The 24,487-nt window shown below is 55.2% G+C and overlaps 1 protein-coding gene across 4 annotated transcripts in view; it reads right to left on the reverse strand.

The window, feature by feature from the left end:
* Nucleotides 1–24,487, reverse strand: part of ABR (ABR activator of RhoGEF and GTPase) — a 210,958-nt gene that overhangs the window by 140,801 nt on the left and 45,670 nt on the right. Inside the window, exon 1 of one of the 4 annotated variants that reach the window (XM_039475786.2) lies at nucleotides 22,556–22,837. The exons of the other annotated variants lie outside the window; for them this stretch is intronic. Within the exon in view, the coding sequence (XP_039331720.1) occupies nucleotides 22,556–22,616 (61 nt within the window). The 5' untranslated portion in view covers nucleotides 22,617–22,837. Of the gene's footprint in view, nucleotides 1–22,555; nucleotides 22,838–24,487 lie in introns of those variants that run through there. 4 annotated transcript variants of the gene reach the window in all.

Here is a 24,487-nt window from a genome sequence, read left to right on the forward strand (position 1 = left end):
TCTCTACTAAAAAATACAAAAACTAGCAGGGCGTGGTAGCGCACGCCTGTAGTCTCAGCTACTCAGGAGGTTGAGGCAGGAGAAGCGCTTGAACCTGGGAGGCAGAGGTTGCAGTGAGCTGAGATCGCACCACTGCACTCCAGCCTGGGGTGACAGAACAAGACGCTGTCTCAAAAAGGGAAAAAAAATAAAGGCTTTATTTATGTGATAAATGTGCATTATCTTAAGTAATCCTCTTAACAATTACCTGGTGAGCTCCATCATCCCCCTTTCACAGAGGAGTAAACTGAGGCAGGGGAAGATGCCTGCTCACTTGCTCACTGTCACACAGTCAGCTGACGGTAATGCTGGGATCCGAACAGAGTGGCCTGAGTCCACACGCAGCTCTTCCGTCCCCCTCCAACCTGCTTGCAGCCGAGTGTTTTGACCTCATTTCAACACAGCCACTGTGTCCAGGGCTACCAGCGAAGAATCAGGTCGATGTCGGCCTGACACACAGGCCAGCTCAGGGATAACACAGTCGGCACACACCTACGGGGAGTAGACTCACTGTGGCCTCACACCGCGCCGGGAAGCAGGCGCTCATATTATCCCAATTTTATAGATGGGGAAACTGAAGCTCTGAGCGGCCACATGACTGGCCAAGGCCGCACGGCTGTGAGTGGCAAACCTGGGACCCCGGCGGTCTGGTGTCAGACACTGCCCCTCTCTTGCTACTGACTCAGTCAGTCATACGACAGCGCACATACTTTTTTTGTTGAGACAGTTTCACTCTCATTTGTTGACCAGGCTGGAGTGCAGTGGTGCAGTCTCGGCTCATAACCTCCGCCTCCAGGGTTCAAGCCATTCTCCTACCTCAGCCTCCCGAGTAGCTGGGATTACAGGCATGCACCATCACGCCTGGCTTATTTTGTATTTTTTAATAGACACGGGGTTTCTCCATGTTGGTCAGGCTGGTCTTGACCTCCTGATGTCAGGTGATCCGTCCTCCCAAAATGCTGGGATTACAGGCGTGAGCCACCACACCCAGCTTTCTTTTGTTTGTTTTTTGAGAGAGTCTCGCTCTGTGACCCAGGCTGGAGTGCAGTGGCACAGTCTCCGCTCACTGCAACGTCTACCTCCCAGGTTCAAGCAATTCTCCAGCCTCAGCCTCCCAAGGAGCTGGGACTACAGGTACCCCCACCATGCCCCACTAATTTTTGTATTTTCAGTAGAGATGGGATTTCACCATGTTGGCCAGGCTGGTCTCGAACTCCTGACCTCAGGTGATCCACCCGCCTTGGCCTCCCAAAGTGCTGGGATTATAGGCGTGAGCCGCCGTGCCTGGCCTCATTGCACCTCAGCGGGCAGGTCCCTGAGGCCACAGGCCATGAGAAGCAGCAGCTACAAGGGAAGGCAGCTGTCAGAACTCGCCCAGTGGGAGCAGGAGAACAGCACCAATCTGGGCAGGCGGAAGGACAGGAGCCACACGCACAGAGGCCTCATGCCAATGGCTGTGCGGGTGGCCGGCCAACGGCCGCAGCGGGACCACCGCCTGAGCCTGCCTGCGAGGCACAGAACCGCTGGAGCACCCAGGTGCACCCACCGTGGGGTGCACTCGGCCCCCCATCCTTCACGCCGCAGGTCAGCCTGGAAACGATCCCACAGTGGGGTGGGTCACCTTCTGGAAGGGACTGAAAAGGATTATCGCACCCAAGAAGGGCAGGTATCAATTTATGAAGCGGATTCCAAGTATGCCTGTGCCTGTGTGTGCCGAGCTGCAGGTAAGATGACTTCCCACCATGGACTGTGTCCCAACATGTGGGAGCAGCATGGCCACCCCCGAGGAAGCTGTCGTCCATCTCTACAATGGGATTCTAGGCAGCTTTGACCATGCACGATGGAGAGCTACACGCAAGAGCGAAGATGAACCTCAAGATGTAAATTTAACCAGGAAAGGGCAGGTCACAGAGAAACACTGACAGTGTGATTCTTCTTTTTGTTCTTTTTTTAAATTTGTGTTTATTTATTTATTTTAAAGTAGAGATGGAGTTTCGCCATGTAGCCCAGGCTGGTCTCAAACTCCTGGGCTCAGGTGACCTGGCCGCTTTGGCATCCGAGAGTGTTGAGGTGACAGGCGTTAGCCCCATGCCTGGCCCTCCGGTTAGTCTTCATTAAACCAAGCCAGACGCTACACATGCTCTTTGCATACGTGCTACGTGTCACATGTAACACAAAAAACACTGGGCACGGGGCTCACACCTGTAATCCCAGCACTTTGGGAGGCCAAGGTGGGTGGATCACCTGAGGTCAGGAGTTCGAGACCAGCCTGGCCAACACGGTGAAATCCCATCTCTACTAAAAATACAAAAATTAGTGGGGCATGATGGTGGGTACCTGTAATCCCAGCTACTAAAGAGACTGAGGCAGGAGAATCGCTCGAACTCGGGAGGCGGAGGTTACAGTGAGCCAAGATTACACCACTGCACTCTAGCCTGGGCAACAGAGAGAGACTTAGTCTCAAAAAAAGGGAATTGGGCCGGGCACAGTGGCTAACGGCTGTAATACCAGTACGGGAGGCCAAGGTGGGGAGATCATGAGGTCAGGAGACCCAGGCCATCCTGGCCAACATGGTGAAACCCCATCTCTACTAAAAACACAAAAAATTAGCAGAGTGTGGTGGTGGGTACCTGTAGTCCCAGCTACTGGGGAGTCTGAGACAGGAGAATTGCTTGAACCCAGGAGGCAGAAGTTGCAGTGAGCCAAGATTGTGCCACTGCACTCTAGCCTGGGTGACAAGAGCCAAACACTGTCCCGCCTCCCCGCAAAAAGGAATCAAAAGTGCATAGGGCTAGTCCAAGCCTTACAAGTTACAGCTGAGGACACAGAGGGCCGTCCTGAGAGCAGCAGAGCGGGAATAAAAACCCAGTTTCCTGCTTCCCGGGGCAGCAAAGTCCAGTCGTAGCCACGGCCCTGAAGTGCCCTGAGAAGGAAGGCTGAAGCCTGGGCGAAGCAGGGGGCCTGCCTGGAACTCGCGTCCTCGGCGAAGAGCGGGAACTCTTCGGGCTGGTGCCCTTGGACCCACGGCAGTCTGGTGAAGCCAAGGGACCTTTCTCTGAAGAATGTTTGCAAACGTATAAAACCAAAACCCGCAGGATTACGAAGGACACCAACCAGATTAAAATGCTGTCCTAAAGAACTATAGAGATCCAAGATGGCTGATCACTAGCAGCTCGGGATTGTAGCTCCCACTGAAAACGCAAAGAAGGAGAGGACGCCACACCTTCACATGAATTCTTGTTGCTCACGCACCAGGAGATTCCCAGCGGAGGAGCCCCACGGGTCGCCAGCGCGACTCTTGTGACCGGCGAGGCGGTTTTGCCGGCGCCTCGGAGCGTCGGTTCTCGGTGCAGAGTCGGAAAAGCACCCTCAATCTTAACGCCGCTGATTTAGTCGGTGCAGTGGGTTGCTCAGGTTTCGGCGCTGAGAATCAGTAAGTTGGACGTCCACTCAGAAACCCAATTACAAAGACGGTAATTATAAAGACCACAGATGGATAAATCTACAACGAAGGGAAGAAAACGGTCAAAAAAGGCTGAGAATACCCAAGATCAGAACGCCTCTCCCTCAGCAGGGGATCCCAGTTCCTCATCAGCAACGAAACAAGGCTTGATGGAGAACGAGTGTGTTCCAATTACAGAAGCAGGCTTCAAAACGTGGATAATAAGAAACTCCTGTGAATTAAAAGAACTTATGCTAACACAATCTAAAGAAAGTAAGAACTTTGAAAAAAGGTTTGACGAAATGTCAACAAGAATACAAAATTTAGAGAGGAAAATAAGTGAATTGATGGAACTGAAAAACACAATACGAGAACTACGTGAAGTATGCACAAGTTTTAACAGCCGAATTGATCAAGCAGAAGAAAGGATATCAGAGGTCGAAGACCAACTCAATGAAATAAAACAAGAAGACAAGATTAGAGAAAAAAGGATAAAAAGGAATGAGCAAAGTCTCCAAGAAATATGGCACTATGTGAAAAGACCTAGTCTACGCTTGATAGATGTACCTGAATGTGACGAAGAGAATGAATCCAAGCTGGAAAATACGCTTCAGGATATTATTCAGGAAAATTTTCCCAACGTAGTAAGGCAGGATAATATTCAACTCCAGATAATACAGAGAACACCACGAAGATATTCCTCAAGAAGAGCAACTCCAAGGCACATAATCGTCAGATTCACCAGGGTTGAAATGAAGGAGAAAATACTAAGGGCAGCCAGAGAGAAAGGTCAGGTTACCCACAAAGGGAAGCCTATCAGACTCACAGCAGATCTCTCAGCAGAAACCCTACAAGCCAGAAGAGAGTGGGGACCAATATTCAACATCCTTAAAGAAAAGAACTTTCAACCAAGAATTTTACATCCAGCCAAACTAAGCTTCATAAGTGAAGGAAAAATAAAGTTTTTTGTGAACAAGCAAGCACTCAGAGAATTCATCACCATCAGACCTGCTTTACAAGAGCTTCTGAAAGAACCACTATACATAGAAAGGAACAAACAGTATTAGCCTTTCTAAAAAATACCAAAAAGTAAAAAACATCAATATAATGAAGAATTTACATCAACTAATGGGCAAAATAGCCAGCTAATATTAAATGGCAGTATTAAACTCACATATATCATTATCAATTCTAAATTTAAATTGACTAAATTCCTCAATTCAAAGACAGCCAATTTGGACAAAAAACTAAAACTGTATGCTGCATCCAGACCCATCTCACATTCAAGGATACACAAAGACTCAAAACAAGGGATGGAGAGAGACTTACCAACCAACCAGAGAGCAAAAATAAATAAATAAAAAGCAGAACTTACAATTTTTGCCTCTGATAAAATAGTATTTAAAGCAACAAAGATCAAAAGAAGCAAAGAAGGACATTATATAACGACAAAAGAATTAAAGCAACAACAAGAAGAGTTAAAGGTCCTAAATATACACGCACCCAATACAGGAATACCCAGACATACAAGACTTATAAAGAGACTTAGACTCCCACATAATAATAGTGGGAGACTTCAACATTAATATTAGACAGATCAATGAGACAGAAAATTAACAACGATATCCAGGACTTGAACTCAGATCTGGAACAAGTAAACGTAATTAACATTTATAGAACTCTCCACTTTACACAAAATATACACTCTTATCAGTACCACATCATATCAACTTGGAAGTTTAAACGAAATGTTGGTTGGCTCCTTGTTTGTTATTCTCTTCCCTCATTTTCTTTCATGTCTCCATTATTAAGGACAATTATAGGCATACCCATATTTAGACTGCATTCTAGCCCAGGCAGCAAAGCAATACCCCCATTCTCTCTCCCTCTTCCTCTTTCTCTTTCTTCCTCTTCTTTACTCTTTAAAAAAAAAAAAATGCTGTCCTAGTCACAGAAACTCTGAGGAGTCCAAGAGAAACACGTATGTGGCACCACTCACAGCGAGCACTCAGGGCGAACCGCAACGCTCGCCACCGTTAATACTCAGAACCCCGTCCACGTGCTCGGCCTGGGGCCGTGGTGCGGAGGGAGAGCCAGGGACCCGCACCTTTGAGTCGGAGGCTGGTGTCTCTCGGCCAAGGGATGAGGATGCTGGCCCTGAGCTGCAGGCCCCACGAGTGATGCTGCCGTCATGGGGAAGTGCCTTCTGCAGGGAACAGGTCCCTCATGGCTGAGAGACAGGGGCCCCAGCAGGCTCTGCCTGGAGACAGGGAGGTAAAGGGCAGGACAGAACGCCAACAGCAGCAGGGCAGAGCCCGGCCAGGGCCGCCATCCCTCTCTCTGGTAGGAGATTCAAGCATCGCTTGAACCCAGGAGGTGGAGGTTGCAGTGAGCCGAAATTGCACCACGGCACTCCAGCGTGGGTGACAGAGCAAGAAAACCAAACCAAACCAAACCAAAACAAAACGGACTAACACGGCCTCTCATGGGCCAGGAACTTGCACATTATTTAGGCAATAGAGTTTGGACGGTTGTAGGAATCTCGTGTTGAAATCGGCCCCGTGTTGCAGCTGGGGCCTGATGGAAAATGCAGGTCGTGGAGGCGGCTCCACCGTGACGGGCTCGGCGCTGTCCTCTGGGGAATGAGCGAGTTCTCCCTCTATGAGTTCCCTCCTCATCTGATTATTCAAGGGTCCAGCACCTCCCCCTGCACCCCCCACCCACATGGGATACCTGTTCCCCTTCCCCTCTGCCATGATTGGAAGCCCCCTGAAGCCTCACCAGAAGCAGATGCTAGTGCCATGCTTCCTGTACAGCCTGCAGAACTGGGAGCCAAATAAACCTCTTTTCTTTGTGAATTACCCAGTCTCGAGTCTTCCGTTATAGCAACACAAAACAAACTAACAGGCTGGATGCGGTGGCTCACGCCTGTAATCACAAGCACTTTGGGAGGCCAAGGTGGGTGGATCATCATTTGAGGTCAGGAGTTCAAGACCAGCCTGGACAATATGGTGAAATCTTGTCTCTACTAAAAATACAAAAATTAGCCAAATGTGGTGGCAGGTGCCTGTAATCCCAGCTACTCGGGTGGCTGAGGCAGGAGAATCACTTGAATCCAGGAGGCAGAGGTTGCAGTGAGCCGAGATCGTGCCACTGCACTCCAGCCTGGGCAACAGATCAAGAGTCTGTCTCAAAAAAAAAAAAAAAAGAAAGAAAGAAAGAAAAAAGGACTAACACACTAACGCAGCCTCTTATGGGGCCAGGCACTCACACAGTATTTAAACAAAGTTCATCAAATGTCAGCTCTGCAACTGCAGAGTAAATAATTACACCCCAAATACAGATGAGGACACAGGCTCCGAGGTGTAACAGCTCCACAGACTCCGTACTGACATCTACGTCTCTCTGACACTGAATCCGACATTCATTCATTCACTCAGCAAATACCTCTCACGTTTCAGGCAGTTCCACGGCTGGAGGATGACCACGCCACACAGACCAAACGTCTGCCCTTTGGAGCTGCGTTCACGCAACAGCCGCACGCCGAGTGCGTACGAGGCCCTGGGGAGGGAGGTGGTGCAGGTGACTCAGTGGGGCCCACCCCCGGGAGCTCACATTCAGATGAGAAGAGGTGTTGCCATTCTCTGCTGAAGAAAGTGAGGGAGGACAGAGGTAGTGCCTCCGAGAACATATTCTACCATGAATTGTCAGAGCTTGTAACAGGTCCACGCTTCACAAAGGAAACTTCACTTACATGGAAATCTCCCAAGGTGGGTCGCCTGTATGGTGGAGATAGTCACCCCACCAAGCTGCTGCTCTCTAGCCCCCACCTCCAGGAGTGCGGCAGATGGGTGCCTTGGCTGACAGAGGGAGCAGGTGTAGCTGGACCTCCCTGCCTTCTAAGTGTCTGTGGATTCCATGCCTTCTCAGAGACTCAAGGCGGGGACGCCCAAGTCTCATCTCCTTCCCAGCACCTATCCTGGGTTTTGCAGGAAACCTTCGTCACCCACAAGTTCGTTCATTCATTCATTCATTCATTCATTCAGAGACAGAGTCTTGCTCTGTCACCAGGCACCAGGCTGGAGTGCAGTGGCATGATCTCAGCTCACTGCAACCTCTACCTCCTGGGTTCAAGCAATTCTCCTGCCTCAGCCTCCTGAGTAGCTGGGACTACAGGCATGCACCACCACACCCAGATAATGTTTGTTTTTTTGGTTTTTTTTTGAGACGGAGTTTCACTCTTGTTGCCCAGGCTGGAGTGCAATGGTGCGATCTCGGCTCACCGCAACCTCCACCTCCTGGGTTCAGGCAATTCTCCTGCCTCAGCCTCCTGAGTACCTGGGATTACAGGCACACACCACCATGCCCAACTGATTTTTTTGTATTTTTAGTAGAGAAGGGGTTTCACCATGTTGACCAGGATGGTCTCTATCTCTTGACCTTGTGATCCACCTGCCTCAGCCTCCCAAAGTGCTGGGATTACAGGCTTGAGCCACCGTGCCCGGCCTAATTTTTGTATTTTTTAATAGAGATGGGGTTTCATCACATTGGCCAGGATAGTCTCAATCTCTTGACCTCAGATAATCCACCGGCCTCGGCCTCCCAAAGTGCTGGGACTATAAGCGTGAGCCACCATGCTCGGCCAATTTTTTGTGTTTTTATTAGAGACAGGTTCTCTCTCTGCTTTCCAGGTTGGTCTCAAACTCCTGGCCTCAAGTGATCCTCCTGCCTCAGCCTCCCAATATGCCCAGTCACATGGGATATATTTATACTTAAAAATTATTCATTGTCGCCAGGCGTGGTGGCTCACGCCTGTAATCCCAGCACTTTGGGAGGCCGAGGCGGGTGGATCACGAGGTCAAGAGATCGAGACCATCCTGGTCAACATGGTGAAACCCCGTCTCTACTAAAAATACAAAAAATTAGCTGGGCATGGTGGCGCGTGCCTGTAATCCCAGCTACTCAGGAGGCTGAGGCAGGAGAATTGCCTGAACCCAGGAGGCGGAGGTTGCGGTGAGCCGAGATGGCGCCATTGCACTCCAGCCTGGGTAACAAGAGCAAAACTCCGTCTCAAAAAAAAAAAAAAAAAAAATTATTCATTGTTTATCTAAAATTCTAATTTAACTGGGCATCCTTATTTTTATTTGCTGAAAAATTCAGTGTGGTTGGTGAAGTTGTTCCCATTCTGAACGTGAGAAGAACAAGGCTCACTAGAGCGTAACTGGCCGGAGGTCACAGGTCAATCGAGTGTCAAGGACCAGGCTCTTGGTCTGCAGAGCTGCCTCTTCCCAGCCCAGGGACAGGCCCAGCAGCAGAGAACCGGGCCCTGAGCACCTTCCCCCTGTCCAAAAATGACCTTTGGTCCCTGGAGGTGAGCCTGGGAACCAGAGGAGCCATTTTCTCATGGGGAGAGTGTGCTGCGGAGGTGTCCTCGGGTGGGTGGCTGGGGGCAGGTGCAGGTGCGGGAGAGAGCTGCAGCCAGCCAGGGTGGCACCCACAGCCCTTCTGGGAGCCACCGCTGCCTGGGGCCAGGACCTGGGGGCAAAACGCCAGAGAAAACTCCGGAAGCTGCAAAGGAAACCCCTCAGGAAACCCTGACATAGTTCCACAGCCAGAGTGAAAACTTGCTGGCTTTCTTTTTGACTCCCGACAATAAGTTTTGCTGCTGTCACCCAGGCTGGAGCGCAGTGGCGCGATCTCGGCTCACCGCAACCTCCGCCTCCCAGGTTCAACCGATTCTCCCGCCTCAGCCTCCCAGGTAGCTGGAATTACAGGCATCCGCCGCCATACCTAGCTAATTTTGTATTTTTAGTAGAGACAGGGTTTCACCATGTTGGCCAGGCTAGTCTTGAACACCTGACCTCAGGTGATCCTCCCGCCTCGGACTCCCAAAGTGCTGGGATTACAGGCGTGAGCCAGTACGCCCGGCCCCAGAATGAACACTTTCAGGTGACAGCAGCCGTGAGGGTGGCACGGCCTCTTTGAGTCCAGGGCGTAGACCCCAGTGCCCAGCAGCTCGGCCTGGCTGGCAGGGACACCCCCCCAGAGCCCACGCAGATGGCCCGGCTCCCCACCCCCTGACAGCCTGCACAGTCCCCACCTCCCCTCTCCTAGACCCTAAGGTGAAGGTTCACTTCCGTCATTCTCAGCTCTATTTTTACACAAGGGTGGTAAGGAGGACAGATGTTCACAGCGGAACAACAAAGTCGCCCGAGTCCACGCGGCTGTGAGGCTGAGCTTCTCCGTGAGCAGGGTCAGGAGAGGGCTCTGGCCCATGGGGGGCTGCTCTCCAGGGCTAGCCAGGAGTCTAGGTCCAGCGCCCAATCCCTGGCCAGCGACACCCAGGCAGGGACACTCAGCCTCCTCCTCACCTGGCCAAGAAAGGCCAGCAGCGTCCCCCAGGCAGAGGAACAGCGTGTGTACAGGCACCAAACTGTGAACCCGAGTGGTGTTCCTGGGAAACCGTGAGTGGGTCAGCGCAGCTGGGGAGTTGGGGCGTGGCAGCGGGTGCCAGGAGGGGAGGCCACACTGGAGATGGGCTGCAGCCAGTCTCTGTAAAGGCTCCCATGTTGTGCTAAGGAGTCTGGAGTTTACCCTCTAGGAAGGAAGGAGCCACAGAGGCTTGGAGGGCGATGCAGCAGGTGCCGGGTCCTTCCCACCCAGTGTGGGCAGTGCAGGCCTCACCTGGGCTTGGTGGAAATGCAGAATCCAGGCCTGGCGTGGTGGCTCTCAACTGTAATCCCAGCAGCCGGATCACCTGAGGTCAGGAGTTCAAGACCACCCTGGCCAATGTGGCAAAATCCCATCTCTACTAAAAATACAAAAAAATTAGCTGGCTGTGGTGGTGGGCGCCTGTAGTCCCAGCTACTTGGGAGGCTGAGGCGGGAAAATCACTTGAATCCCGGAGGTGGAGGTTGCAGTGAGCCGAGATCAAGCCAGTGCACTCCCGCCTGGGCAACGTTTTTTGAGACTCCTTCTCAAAAATAAATAAATAAATAAATGGATAAGAACATGCTAAGTGATGTGGCCCAGAGCAAGCAGCACTAAGGATTCCGGGCCAGGATCTCTGAGGCTAGTGCTAGAATCAGGCCTGGAGGGCTTCCTGGAGGTGGTGGTAGCTGAGCTGAGGCCTGAAGCTGGTTAGAAGATCCTTGGAGCACAGAGGTTAGCAGGATGGTGAGGGCCTCACTGGCTAGAGGACAGCAGCCTGCTGGGGTGCTGGGAAATAGAGATGGGTAACAAGAGGGTCCCTCAGTCTGGACTCAGAAAGGCAATGACCCACTGAACCCACTGAAGGTTTCTGGACAAAGGAGAGAAATGGGTTTAGCGTCACCACAGGCGATGGCAAAGGGAGTGGCGTCCTTCACTCAGGGAGGGGTTTGCAGACAGACACCTCAGTCACCCGCCACAGTCCCGCTGCCGCAGGGTCCCCAGGCTGGAACTCGCAGCTCCTCTCCAGCCAGTGCGCGCTCCATCCTTCCTTCCCAGGAAGCAGGACACAGAATCTGCTCCTGCCGTTGGTTTCTGAAGATTCTACACCCAAAGATGGCACATGGTGCCAAGCTCACCTAGGCCTCCCAAGGGGCAGTGCAGGCCAGGAGCTGCCGGGGGGTCTGCGAAATGCCTGCTGGCCTTGACCATGGCAAAGTGGCCGTTCCAGGTGGCGGGGCGGACAGCTGGCCTCTCGTCACCCTCCCTGAGACGCGCTCGCAAAGTCACTACCAAGGCTTTCTGCTCCACTAACACCGAAGTCGCCCCTCAGGGGAGAGAGGAGGCAGGGAGGGCACGGGTGTGCCCAGACGAGGCACTCACAAAGCCCGATGACGCCCGAACTTCCGCCACGAGGAGGAGGTAAGCGGAGGGCAGAGGAGACCTCATGCGTCCCCCGTATGCGGCCCCCCGTGGCAGAAGCCACCAGCAGAGGCCAAGAACAACAGCCGCCTTCCCATCCTTAAAATCAGGCCAGCCACCTTTCCCAGGCTGACCTCATGGCGCGTGAGAGCAGCAGCTGGACGCCGGTACCCGTGAGGTGTCCAATCAGGCGCTTTATTTTTATTCCTGTGGGGAAGCTGCTGAAAAGATCTGTGTCAGGGGTGCCTTTCACCTGGTCAGGAGCCAGAGCGACGGAAGGGTCCCGCTTGGCTTGCGGTCCCCACCACAGGCGGCTGCGTGAAGGTGTGAGCCCCCAGGCTATGCCTTCCCCCAGGGGGCTGGGCCCTCAGCAGGGGACTCTGCAGGCTCCTGGGCCGTCTGGGTGGGAGTCTGCACCACACGGCCCGTCATTAACATGCTGAGCGAGAGGCGAGTTCAAACTCAGCGTCTGGCTTGGGGCTCGGCAAAGGACCTCAGTGCTCAGTGGCCTGGTTTCCGGCTAAGCGCTCTTTCTTTTCCTTTTGAAACTGTGGAGGTGGATCTGAAAAGGCCGGAGAGCAGGGCCAGGACTCTCGGGCTATGCCAAGTCCCCACGTCCTCGCCCCTGGCCTTGCTCTGGAAACTGGGCACCGGCCCTTCCCACCCCCACCGCCAAAGCCTACTCTCGCCCTCCCTTCCTGGGTGTTTGTGTTTGTGTGGGTGGAGTGTGTGTGTATGTGAGCAGTCAGCACTTCCTGCCAATAATCCCAGGAACAAGCTAACACAGGGCATGAGTGGCAGGCACGTGAGCTCCAAGTGCCCATGGGGAGATCTCCTGAGGCTCAGCCTCCCAGGAAGAGGCAGCCCAGCTGGCGGATGCTTCCAGAGACCTGGGGGAAGAGGGAGGTCCTGATATCTCAGGGGTTCAGGGGCAAGACACACTCTTCACGACTGTCATTCTAGCTAAAGAAATGAGCCCAGATCAATCCACCTCAGTGAGAGAAATCCCAGCTGCCAACAGCCCCCCCAGCACCACTGCGAAGGGTAAGGAAGTGTGGCAGAAAAAACCCAGTTTAGAGTCGGGGCAGCCCAGCGCACAGCTCCCGGCTTGTAGTCGACAGCCTTGAATTCATTCATTCATTCATACATTTATATTTACTTATTTATTTATTTATTTTGATACAGAGTCTCACTCTGTTGCCAAGCTGGGGTGCAATGGCACAATTTCAGCTCACTGCAACCTCCACCTCCTGAGTGCAAGTGATTCTCCTGCTTCAGCCTCCTGCGTGGCTGGACTACAGGTACCCACGACCATGCCCAGCTAATTTTTAAATTTTTAGAAAAGATGAGGTTTCACCATGCTGGCCAGGCTCGAACTCCTGACCTCAGGTGATCCACCCACCTCAGCCTCCCAAAGTGCTGGAATTACAGATGTGAACCACCGCAACTGGCCTAATCATTTTTTTAAATAGAGACAGGATCTTGCTCTGTTGCCCGGGCTGGTCTCAAACTCCTGGACTCAAGCGATTCTCCCACCTTGGCTTCCCAAAGCACTGGGATTACTCTCAACCCCAGGGCATAACCTTGCAAGGAACACACTGGAAACGAGTCACTGCGCCTGGCCAATTAATTCTTAACTTCCCTGAGTCCGGGTTTCCTTCCCTATAAAGCAGAGGTAATAATTCCAGCCTTCTAAGACAGGGGCCGGGCAGCATTAACTGTGAAGTGCCTGGGCCAGTGTAGACACATGGCAGGTACTCAGTTGGTACTCGCTATCGTCTGTGGGTACTCTGTTGATACTGGCTGTCGTCTGTGGGTACTCAGTTGGTACTGGCTATCATCTGCAGGTACTCAGTTGATACTATTGCCTGCAGGTACTCAGTTGGTACTGGCTATCATCTGCAGGTACTCGGTTAGTACTATTGTCTGCAGGTAGTCAGTTGGTACTCACTATCATCTGCAGGTACTTGGTTGTTACTGTTGTCTGCAGGTACTCGGTACTAGCTATCGTCTGCAGGTACTCGGTACTGGCTATCGTCTGCAGGTACTCAGTTGGTACTGGCTATTGTCTGCAGGTACTCAGTTGGTACTGGCTATCTGCAGGTACTCAGTTGATATTCACTATCATCTGCAGGTACTCGGTACTGGCTATCATCTGCAGGTACTTGGTTGGTACTATTGTTTGCAGGTACTCAGTTGGTACTGGCTATCATCTGCAGGTACTCAGTTGTTACTATTGTCTACAGGCACTCGGTTGGTACTGGCTATCGTCTGCAGGTACTCAGTTGGTACTGGCTGTTGTCTGCAGGTACTCAGTTGTTGCTATTGTCTGCAGGTACTCCGTTGGTACTAGCTATCCTTGTGACTGCTGTTGTAAGCTGAATGGACTCTAGAGTCAGGGAGAGATGAGACTTGATGCAGTTAGAACTGCAAGACCCTCAGCAATAACCTCTCAGGGCCTCAGTTTCTTCATCCACAGAACAGGCGGATGACAACAGTTACCCTTTTTGGGTTGTTAGGATAACGTACAGAAAGTACCTAGTACCAGCCGGGTGCTGTGGCTCACGCCTGTAAACCCAGCACTTTGAGAGGCCGAGGCAGGCAGATTACTTGAGGTTTGAGGAGTTTGAGACCAGCCTGGCCCACACTGAAACCCTGTCTCTACTAAAAATACAAAAATCAGCTAGGTGTGGTTGCGGGTGCCTATAATCCCAGTTACCTGGGAGGCTGAGGCAGGAGAATGACTCAAACCCGGGAGGCGGAGGTGGCAGTGAGCCAAGATTCTGCTACTGCACTACAGCCTGGGTGACAGAGAAAGATTCCATCTCAAAAACAAACAAACAAACAAACACAAAACGCCTAGCACAGCATCTGGCACACAGTATGGCTGATTAAAGGTTATGTTTTCTCTTCCCTTTTTTTTTTTTTTTTTTTTTTGAGATGGAGTTTCGCTCTTGTTCCCCAGGCTGGAGTGCAATGGCACAATCTTGGCTCACCGCAACCTCTGCCTCCTGGGTTCAAGTGATTCTCCTGTCTCAGCCTCCCGAGTAGCTGGTTTACAGGCAGCCGCCACCACACCCAGCTAATTTTTGTGTTTTTAGTAGAGACAGGGTTTCACCATGTTGGCCAGGCTGGTCTCGAACTCCTGACCTCAGGTGATCCATCTGCCTTGGCCTCCCAGAGTGCTGGGATTACAGGTGTAAGCCAGCGTGCCAGATGGCTCTCTCTCTTCCATTCCTTCTAGACCAAATGAAAAAATCTGATGTCTATGAACCCAGCAGGACCAATGGACTTTCTTTTCGCTGGGGAGACACCAGGATGAGGGTTCTACGTTCCTCTTGAGAAGCCAGACACACTTCCCAAAGAGGGCCCCGTGGGCACCATGGCTCAGAGCAACTCCAGGGGGCACCCTTGTGGTGAACACACCGCCACCCTCACCCCAAAACTCCCAGAGTGGTCTTCCTCCTAAAACCTCGCCTTCAAGGGAGACACGCACTCAGAACGATGATGCACGGCTATTTGGGCCCTGAGGTAATGCACGCTGAGGGGTAACCACAAGTGAGAAAGTCAATTGCGGCTGTGGGGAGTAGATGCTCCCAGCCAGATAAATAACTGGCTTAATTACACGCGTCTTTGGTCCCCCTAATCTCGATCCATTAAACCTCTGCTGCTGCCCAGGAGCAAGGAGTTAGCCAGACACTCTCAGGAGCGGTTCTCCACCCGTGACGGTCGTGATGCCCACATCCTTCCCCAACAGCCCTGAGTAAACCCATGGATCCCTGGTCAGTGCAGGCTTCCCTAGGCAGCACCAGCTCCACTGAGACCCAGGGAGGCTGTGGCCACGCTGCCCAGAGTGACCGGGACTCTGAGCTCCCTTGCACTGGTTTACCTGAGGCCTCCCAGCCACCCAAGCCTTTCCCTGTTTTGTTTTATTTATTTATTTTTTTTTGAGATTGAGTCTCACTCTGCCACCAGGCTGGAGTGCGATGGCGAGATCTCAGCTCACCGCAACCTCTGCCTCCTGGGTTCAATCGATTCTCCTGCCTTAGCCTCCCAAGGAGCTGGGACAACAGGCGTGCACCACCATGCCCAGCTAATTTTTTTTTGTATTTTTAATAGAGATGGGGTTTTCCACGTTGGCCAGGATGGTCTTGAACTACTAACCTCATGATCTGCCCACCTTGGCCTCCTAAAGTGCTGGGATTATAGGAATTAGCCACCACGTTGGGCCCATCCGAGCCTTTCTGGAGCCCTGGCTCGCCTAGGCAAAATGCCTGATCATGTCTGCCGTGTCCACCTGTGACTGAGGGGCACAAGAAGGCATCAGAAGTGATGGCAGGGACCAGAAAGAGGGGAGTGGCGCCCGGTCAATCAGGTCACCATACGGCCCGCTCCATCTGGCTTCATCTGCGGAAGCCCAGACCGGCTCTGACATCTTCCGTACAGCCAGAAAACCCAGCTTCATCTTTTGCTCTGGTGTGTGGGGAGGTGGGAGAGGCAGGAGAAGGGTACAGGCTAAAGCCTGGGGGAGAAAACTGAGTGAAGCCCCGTCAGGTCTCGATCGGGGGACAGAGAACTGGCTGCCCCATCCACGAGTGGCCACGGCCTCAGCTAGGCCTGATTCAAATGGCTCTCTGCCAAATGCCCAGGGCAGGGGGTGGGATTGGGCGTTATCTTCCGCCTCCATCTGGGGGTACATTCCGTAGTCTGCCTGTGGCCCCATTTCTTTCTCCTCCCCCTTCACAGGGTCTGGGTCAGGTTCTCCGGGAGCCCTGGGGACCTGTGGAACGCCCCGCCGCCTCCCAAAAGCACCATGGCACCTGCTGACTGTATCTTGCCCCAAGAAACTCAAGCTCTCCCCATGATGGCAACTGACTCTCTCACTTGAGACAAGCCAAGGCCGCCCGTCACAAATGGCCTCCCCATCACAGCCCCAGAGACGGGTGAGCTGCAGAACTCTCCCCATACAGTCACCGGGAGGAAAGTGCCGGAACACAGAAGGCAGCAGGTCCCCGCCCCCGCACACCACCTCAGCCCGCCACCACCAAAGCCCGGTGGGGCAGCGGGCACGGGGTTGCCTTGATGCTGCCCGCCCTCGGTTTCCCCCAGAGGGCTCAGGCTGAGCCAAGCAGCTGCTGCAAACCCGGGCAGTCAGGTCTTCCAGTCACTAGCCCCAGCAAAGCCAAGGCTCCCTTCGGGGGGTCTCTGACGCCACCACAAGTGACTCCAATGACCAAATCCACACACCAGGACACTCGTGAATGGGCCGGCTCACAGGCTCCAGCCAACAGGGATTCCTGCTGGAAGGAGGAGTTCAAGGAGCCGAGAACTCAAGTGTTCTTTCCTGTCTGCACTTAGGCACCAACACCCACTGAGGGTCTGTGCAGGAGGCACTGGAGGAGGCACCACCTCAGAGCTGGCAGGATGCCCTGATGCCCTGGCCACAGTCCCTGCCCCTTCCTAAGCCACGTGCCAGCCTTTCCCACTCCCTCAAGCCGTGCACGGTCCTGCAAGCCTTTCCCAGAGGAGCCGGACAGCTGAGCAGCTCGACAGCAGCCTCATCTTCCAAGCACTTTATAAATATGAATTAATCCACACAACACCCACGAGAGGCGTCACGTCCTCCCTTTACAGACGGGTGGGCACAAGGAGGGACCCAGAATTGTCCCAGGAAGTCAACCGTGCCTCAGACAGAGAACAAGTCTTCCATCCTCCCTGCAGGGGTGAGGCGGCGCCTTCCCACCTTTCCCCCGGCTTCTCTCCCCCCAGCGGCATCTTCCAGCCAGTTCTCCACACATTGCCTTCCCTTTCCTGAAGAACAACAGGAGTGACAATCACAACCACCAAAACTTAAGTTTCTCTGAGTAGATGACTTCATTCTTCTGCCCGCCCCGCCTCTGAGACTCAGCAGCCGTGACGACCATGGGCTGGTGTGGAGAGAGGAATAAATTACCAGGCTATTCGGAGAACAAGCGAGCATCCGCCAGCAGGCGCTCCCCGCACACGTGGGCTGGTCTGATGCGCCGGAGAACTGACTGCTCTGATGAAACGCAGGCGTGCTGGCAGGCCCACGGCTCAGGCCGCGGCATGGGGAATGCAGGACTCAAATGACAAACTGAGGCAGGCTCACAATCACCCAGACACAGGCTCGCACCCCCACTGCCCCAAACACTCTCCTGGCCCATAGATGAGGTACTGAGTCTATAAAGGACATGAAAATCTCACAAGAGACCAAAATAGCCCTCGGAAGCGTTGCCTGGGGTGAGAGGCGTGAGCTCCGAAAGGCAGGCTCTCGTAACAGCAGATGGCCACGCTCTGCCTTCCGTGACAGCCAAGTGGCTGTAGGCTTTTGCCTAGCTCGGGAGGGAGGGTATGTTTGCAGCCCGAACCAAATTGCCTGGGACCAAATAGAGGCTGGCAGGGCAAAGGGAGAGGCCTTCGGTGCAACCTTCAGCCTCTCCTCTAAGTAAGTCCTAAACACATACTAAAGATTTTCCATTTGAAGAGGGGCCCGATTATCACCCTGTCTGGGGCACACGTGTGTCTTTCTCCAGATCTGCCTGGAGAATCCAGGAACTGTGAAGGTTTCAGAGCACACCTCCGCCCCCACTGTGGGCTCCTCCACAGAACTTAACTCCAACCTAATCCCAGGGGTAGGAAAACAAAAAAAGAAAGAAGATCAGAAGTGGTTAGTGGAGGCCGGGCGCAGTGGCTCACACCTGTAATCCTACCACTATGGGAGGCCGAGGTGGGTGGATCACCTGAGGTCAGGAGTTCAAGACCAGCCTGGCCATCATGGTGAAACCCCATCTTAAAAAAAAAAAAAAATTATTAAAAAAAAAAAACATTGGCCGGGCGCGGTGGCTCACATCTGTAATCCCAGCATTTTGGGAAGCCGAGGTGGGTGGATCACGAGATTAAGAGATCGAGACCATCCTGGTCAATACGGTGAAACCCTGTCTCTACTAAAAATACAAAAAATTAGCTGGGCATGGTGGTGCATGCCTGTAGTCCCAGCTACCTGGGAGGCTGAGGAAGGAGAATTGCCTGAACCCAGGAGGCGGAGGTTGCGGTGAGCTGAGATCGCGCCATTGCACTCCAGCCTGGGTAACAAGAGCGAAACTCCGTCTCAAAAAAAAAAAAAAAAGTATTTAGCAGAAAGGGTGGCAAAAGACATAGAGACATTATGATAAAGCACACATGGCCGGGTACGGGGCTCACGCCTATCATCCCAACACTTTTCGCCAAAGCGGGAAGATCACCTGAGGTCAGGAGTTCGAGGCCAGCCTGACCAACATGGCAAAACCCCATCTCTACTAAAAATACAAAAAATTAGCTGGGCACGTTGTAGGCACCTGTAATCCCAGCTACTCAGGAGGCTGACGCAGGAGAATCGCTTGAACCCAGGAGGCAGAGGTTGCAGTGAGCTGAGATCATACCACTGTGCTACAGCCTGGGCAAGAGAGACTCTGTATCAAAAAAAAAAAAAAAAAAAAAAGAGTAAGAATACAGCCTCAAAGAGAGCATCACCTCAGTCCCAGGGAAAGATCCTAGGTCAGGTGCTGGGGGTGAAGCTCACATGGCTGCATTGGTGCAGGCAGGTGAGTGGTGCAGACAGGAACCTGCATCGGTCACTCCAGGGCAAAGCGCTTGGCTCCCATCAGCAGCAGGCCGCCCTGGCAGCTGGGATCCAACCCTCCTCCTTGAGCCAGACAAATCACACTTACCCCAGCCCTCCAGGACTTCTACCACAGGAGAGGCAGGGGATTTGCTGCCCACCTTCATCAAATGACCACCAAACCCGTGATGGAAGTGGGTACACTCCTGGCAGACGCTAAAACCATCGAGAATGAGCTGCCAACCCCAAAGGCAAGAAGTGTGTGAGGGGAGGGGCAGGCTGGCACCCCTGGAGCAGAGAGCCACAGGCCTCAGTGGGCTCAGACAGAGCCTTAGCCATCCCTGCCTGGGCTCCAGGCCCAGCCCCTACAAGGGGCCAGGTCGGGGTCAGAGTCGTTAAAGCCACTTACCCTCCCGGACCATTTCAGGGAGAACTCTGCAAAAGAGGGCCGCAGAGAATGGTGTACCTGCATTCCGTGACATTCCAAGGCCTTGAATAAGCTCAGACATACCCAGGTGGCACTCAGGGTCCTCCTCATTCTTCTAGGGTACAATCTGAATTCCAGCTCAGACATCTGTCACTTATGTGATCCGAGGTGTATGATTTGTGCTGACTGAGCCTCTCATCCCTAAGCTGTAAGAGTTGCAGAGTTGTGAGGTTTGGACGGAATGGATACAAAGTGCCTAGCACAGACCAGGCTCAGTGGCTCACGCCTGTAATCCCAGCACCTCAGGAGGCCAAGGTGGGGAGATCTCCTGAGGTCAGGAGTTCGAGACCAGCCTGACCAACACAGTGAAACCCCATCTCTACTAAAAATACAAAAATTAGCCTGGTTGTGGTGGTGCACATCGCAGCTACTCAGGAGGCTGAGGCTGGGGAATTGCTTGCATCTGGGAGGCAGAGGCTGCAGTGAGCCAAGATCACACCACTCCATTCCAGCCTGGGCAACAGAGGGAGACCCTGTCTCAAAGAACAAAAAGAAAAAGAAAGAAAGAAAGAAGAAAAAAAGAAAGCAAGTGCCTATCCCAGTGGCTGCCACACAGCAGGTGCTCAGGAGATGCTATTATCCCTGTTACCAGGAGCAGCGCCTGGAGAGGGGCAGGCAGGGAACGTCTAACACTGAGTCATTCCCATCTCTGAGAAGTCACACTGCCGCCCCGTGCCCTGGGTGTACCCCCTTTATGACTCCTGATGGATCTGGCATTTGTGGAGATTTGTCACCCCAGGACTGCGAGCCTTGGAAGCAAACAGCTTTCCAGGAGGCGGAGGAGCTTCTTCCTCTGGGAGCCACAAACCATGCTGCCAGGCAAATGGCAGCTCGGGTATTTGTTTGAATTTAGGCTCTTGTCAAGAGGAAGCTGGACGGCTAACAGCCCAAATATGACTGCGTACCGCCCCCCGGAAGCTCCCGCTCCTGCTGTGGCTGTCGTCTCCAATACGTTGTTCTCAGGAGGGAGGCAGGGGCTCCTCACCTGTGGCCACATCAGTGTCCCCTCCCACCCACCATCCAGGCCACCCCAGGAGCCGCCCAGAGGCCAGGGCGGCAGCAGAGGGTACACAGCTCAGGTGCCAGTCGGCCAGAATCAGGGCTGGTCCACAGAACCTCCTAAGAGGGCTTGGCCTACTTCCCTTTTCTGCCATTCCTCTCATTTGGATTTTCAAGGTGGCCTCAGGCCATTTTGCTTTTTTGCTCCAGGCTTGTGGGGAAGAGGGCAGGGTATGAAGACTTGGAAACATCAGGGGTCAGGCGGAGGGAGTGTTGTCCAGCCTGAGACGGTTAGAGACAGGTTTCCATAGGATTCCATGCTTCGGGAAATAGGGAAGCAAGGAGTGGGTTTTGCAAAGAGCCAGAAATATCCAGGCACAGAGGCAGCATGTGCATCTGAGGCATTGTGAGGACGGGGTTTGCAAGCCACAGCTAAGAGAGGGGCACTAATCCCTCCTCCGGGTCAGCAGCTGATCTGCATCAGGGCTCTGAACAGATGCGTGCCCCTCTCACGCAGACACACGTGCACACACATGCCACGCAGCCTCGGGCCCTGACCTTCACCCAGCGGCACTGGCCTCTGCAGGGGAAGGAGCAGATGGAGTGGCGGCGCCTGGCACAGGACCCACGCCCAGGGGAGCCAGCTTTGCCCCTTTGATGTTGAGAAACCAAAGCAGAGTGCACCATCACAAGGCCAACTCCGGGAGGAGGGGAGGAAGGAACATCGGATGGAGGAGGAGGTGGGGTGGAGAAGATGTAGAGAATGACCTGGACCTAAGGGGATGCTGAGGTCAGAGGCTGAATCCTGGGTACCGCGGAGCCTCCTGGGTAAGACTTTGGGACTCAAGGTGTCACCCTTTTCTACTTCTCCCACCCCCCATATGACTTATCAAGGAGCTCGAGCCGGGGTAACCCTTAACACGGGGCGCGGTGGCTCACTCCTGTAATCCCAGCACTTTGGGAGGCGAGGAGGGCGGATCACCTAAGGTCAGGAGTTCAAGCCCTGCCTGGCCAGCGTGGTGGCACGCTGACTCTATCAAAAATACAAAAAATTAGCCGGGTATGGTGGCGCATGCCTGTTATCCCAGCTACTCAGGAGGATGAGGCAGGAGAATCGCTTGAACCCGAGCTGGGGGGGTTGCAGTGGAGACTGAGCCACTGCACTCCAGCCTGGGCAACAAGAGAGAAACTCCATCTCAAAAAATAAAAATAAAATAACGCTCTTGTTCCACGGAATCTAGCGCCTAGAACCAGGCTGAATCGGCTCGACCTGGCTCCATCTGCCTCCCCCAACTCCTGCCTGGGAGATGCCCAGAGAGACTGGAAGGGTCGCATTCGTCGGACCAGGAAGGGTGAAATCCACCGCATTCCTCCAAGCCCAGGGGACCCTCTTCTAATCCCGGCGGCGGCGGCGGGGAAGGTGTGGGTGGGGAGGAGAAGGGGCGGTGCTGATCCGGCCGCTGGAGCAGGTGCAGTGGGGGGCGAGGGTGGGCGGCTCTCAGTTACCCCGCGAACCCCGTTTACCCGTGATCAGCTATGCATCCCCCGGGGCCGAGCAAGAGCTAGCGCGTGACCCAGGCAGATCTGGGCGCGAGGGGGTGGAGAGTCCGGGCAGGTCTGTTTCCTCCCGAGGGTGGCGGTGCTGGAGAGGGTGGAGGCGGCGCCGAGGCTGCGGGAAAGGCCGTGAGCCGCGATTTTCGGCTCCCGCATCCGCATCCGCATCCGCATCTGCGCGGCCCCCGCCAGTCTCTGCGCCACCGTCTACCTCCTGCCCCATCCGGATCCCGCCCCCGGCCCCGACCCACACGACGGCCCCGGAGCCCCCGGGTGGGAAGCTCGGGAGCCAAAGACTTTCCCAAAACGGCCTTTCGGCTTCAGCCTGGACAGAGAGGCCGGCAGCCGGGGCTGGGGCAGCGCCCGAGGGTCCCTCCCGCTCCGAGCCCGCGGTGGACTCACAACAGGTGGGAGGGGGCGGCGCGGCTCTCAGCGCGGTCCGCCCACGGTCCCCGCCCCCGGGCGCGGGATCCGCTCAGGGACTAACCCCCCGACCGAGTCGGCGGCGCCTGGACCCCGCCCCCGCCCCCGCCCCCGCCCCCGCCCCCGACCCCGCGACACGTACTGCCGTAGAGGGTGTCGATCCAGGACAGGCGCGCGAGGCCCCGGTGGCTGAGCGGTTCCATCCCGCGGCGGCGGCGGCGGCTGGTCGGTCAGACGCGAAACCCGACCCTCATCGCACAACAAAGGAGGGAGGGAGGCGGGGGGCCCGAGGCCGAAGTTGAGGCGCGGCGGGACAGGGAGCGCGGGAACCGGGTCCCGAGAGGAGCGCGGGGCGGCCGGGAGGGGCGCGGGCGGGCGGGCGTGCGGGGCGGGGCGGGCGCCCCTCAACCCTCCCGGCCCCGCTGCGGATCCCGGAGCCGACGAGCAACTTCCCGGGGCCGCGCGAGGGGGCGGGGCGGGGCGGGGCCGGGCGCTGAGGCTCCGCCTCCCGCAGGACTCCCCCCAACACACCCGGGCAGGCTCCGGGGGCAGCAGGGCGCGCGAGGTCTCCGGGCGGCGGCGCAGACCCCGGCCTCCCTCGTGCGCCCCAGCGCAGGGCTGGGCACGATCCCGGGGAGCCGCAGAACCGGTGCTGGGGCCCCCGCTCCCGCAGGGGTGACATCACCCGCCGATCTCCAAGCGCGGCTTCGGGGGCGGGAGCGGCGGCCGGGCCCCTCCCCAGCCAGGATCGCTGCGGCGCGAACCCAGAGAGCGTCCTGCGCGCCGTGGGGAGGCGCCTCTTTCCTCCCGAACCTTCCCCGCGGCGTCTCCCACGCCCGTTACCTCCAGAGCGGCCGCTCCCGCCACTCACCGGGGGCTGGAGACGTGGGAGGCCCGAGGTCCGCGGGGGCCGTGAGGACAGGACCGTCCCGAGTGCGCCCCTCGTGGGCGGAGGACACACCGTAGCCAGGAGAAGCCCCAGGGTCTCCACGGTCCCCTCCAGGACCCCTCCTGGGAACCTCCCAGCCTCATGTTCCCCTGCAGGACCCTTCCTGGGGAACCCCAGCCTCACATTCCCTTCCAAGACCCCTCCTGGGACCCCCAGCCACAGCCAGGAAGCCCACCACGTTTGCATCATCACCTACGAGTCGCAGGAAATCAGGCTAAGAGGCCTGAGAACAGGACGCTGAGAGAGAGGGGTCTAACGTAGTTCCCTCGCCCAAGGGCAGTAAAGAGACTGGGGGCCCCATGCCTGTCCCTGTGGGCTGGTTCCGTGGGAGCCGTGGTGGCTTTCCCATAGACCACCTTGGGCCAGGCAACCCTGGAGCAGGGAAGGGAGGAGAGTCAGGCTAGGGGGGTCCAGGGCAGTGGGGCTGAAGCCCCATCTTGAACCCAGGGGAAGGGCAGCAGTGGGACCCACCGGGGGACCCAGTACCCTAGAGAGTGGCATTTCAGATATCAGAGCAGTCCCCACCCCACCCCATCCCCAGGCAGCTTAGGGGGAAAACCATCATGGGAGCCCAGCCCTCCCGAGGCCCACCAGGAAGGTAAACTCAGCCTGGCCTTTGGGGTGGGGGTGGGGGCAGTGTGGTCAGCATTCACAGAACGTTTGGGGGTGTAGGGGCTGGTCCTCATCATTCCTAACAGACACACACACACCTCGTTCTTGAGGGGAGAAGCTGCTCCCCACCAGGATACTGAGAGGAAGCTGTAGGCCGCCCTTAAGCTGCTTGGGCGGAGGCCTCTGCAGATGCCCCAGGGGAGATGGGGTGACCTACTCATCACAGGCTGGGGGCCCCTGGAGACGCAGGGCCGATGCTGTGGGTGGCGAAGCCTCTACAGGTGGCTGCAGAGCGGTTTTCAGTATGATCAGCCTCTCCTGCGTCCACTGGGCTCTCCGCCCCAGTCCTCCTGGCTCAGGCACCAACGCAGTCCCTTGCCACTGCTCCCTGCTCCGCTGTCTCCCTCCTACCGTCCCTGACTGGCACACAGGACTGGGAGGGCCAGGCAGGCACCTGGAGCTTGGCAGGGAGGGGGGCGTGCATCTCCAATGAGGCGCTCCAGAAATAGAGCA

The sequence above is a fragment of the Saimiri boliviensis genome, chromosome 17 (genome assembly GCF_048565385.1).
Source record: "Saimiri boliviensis isolate mSaiBol1 chromosome 17, mSaiBol1.pri, whole genome shotgun sequence".
Lineage (NCBI taxonomy): Eukaryota > Metazoa > Chordata > Mammalia > Primates > Cebidae > Saimiri > Saimiri boliviensis.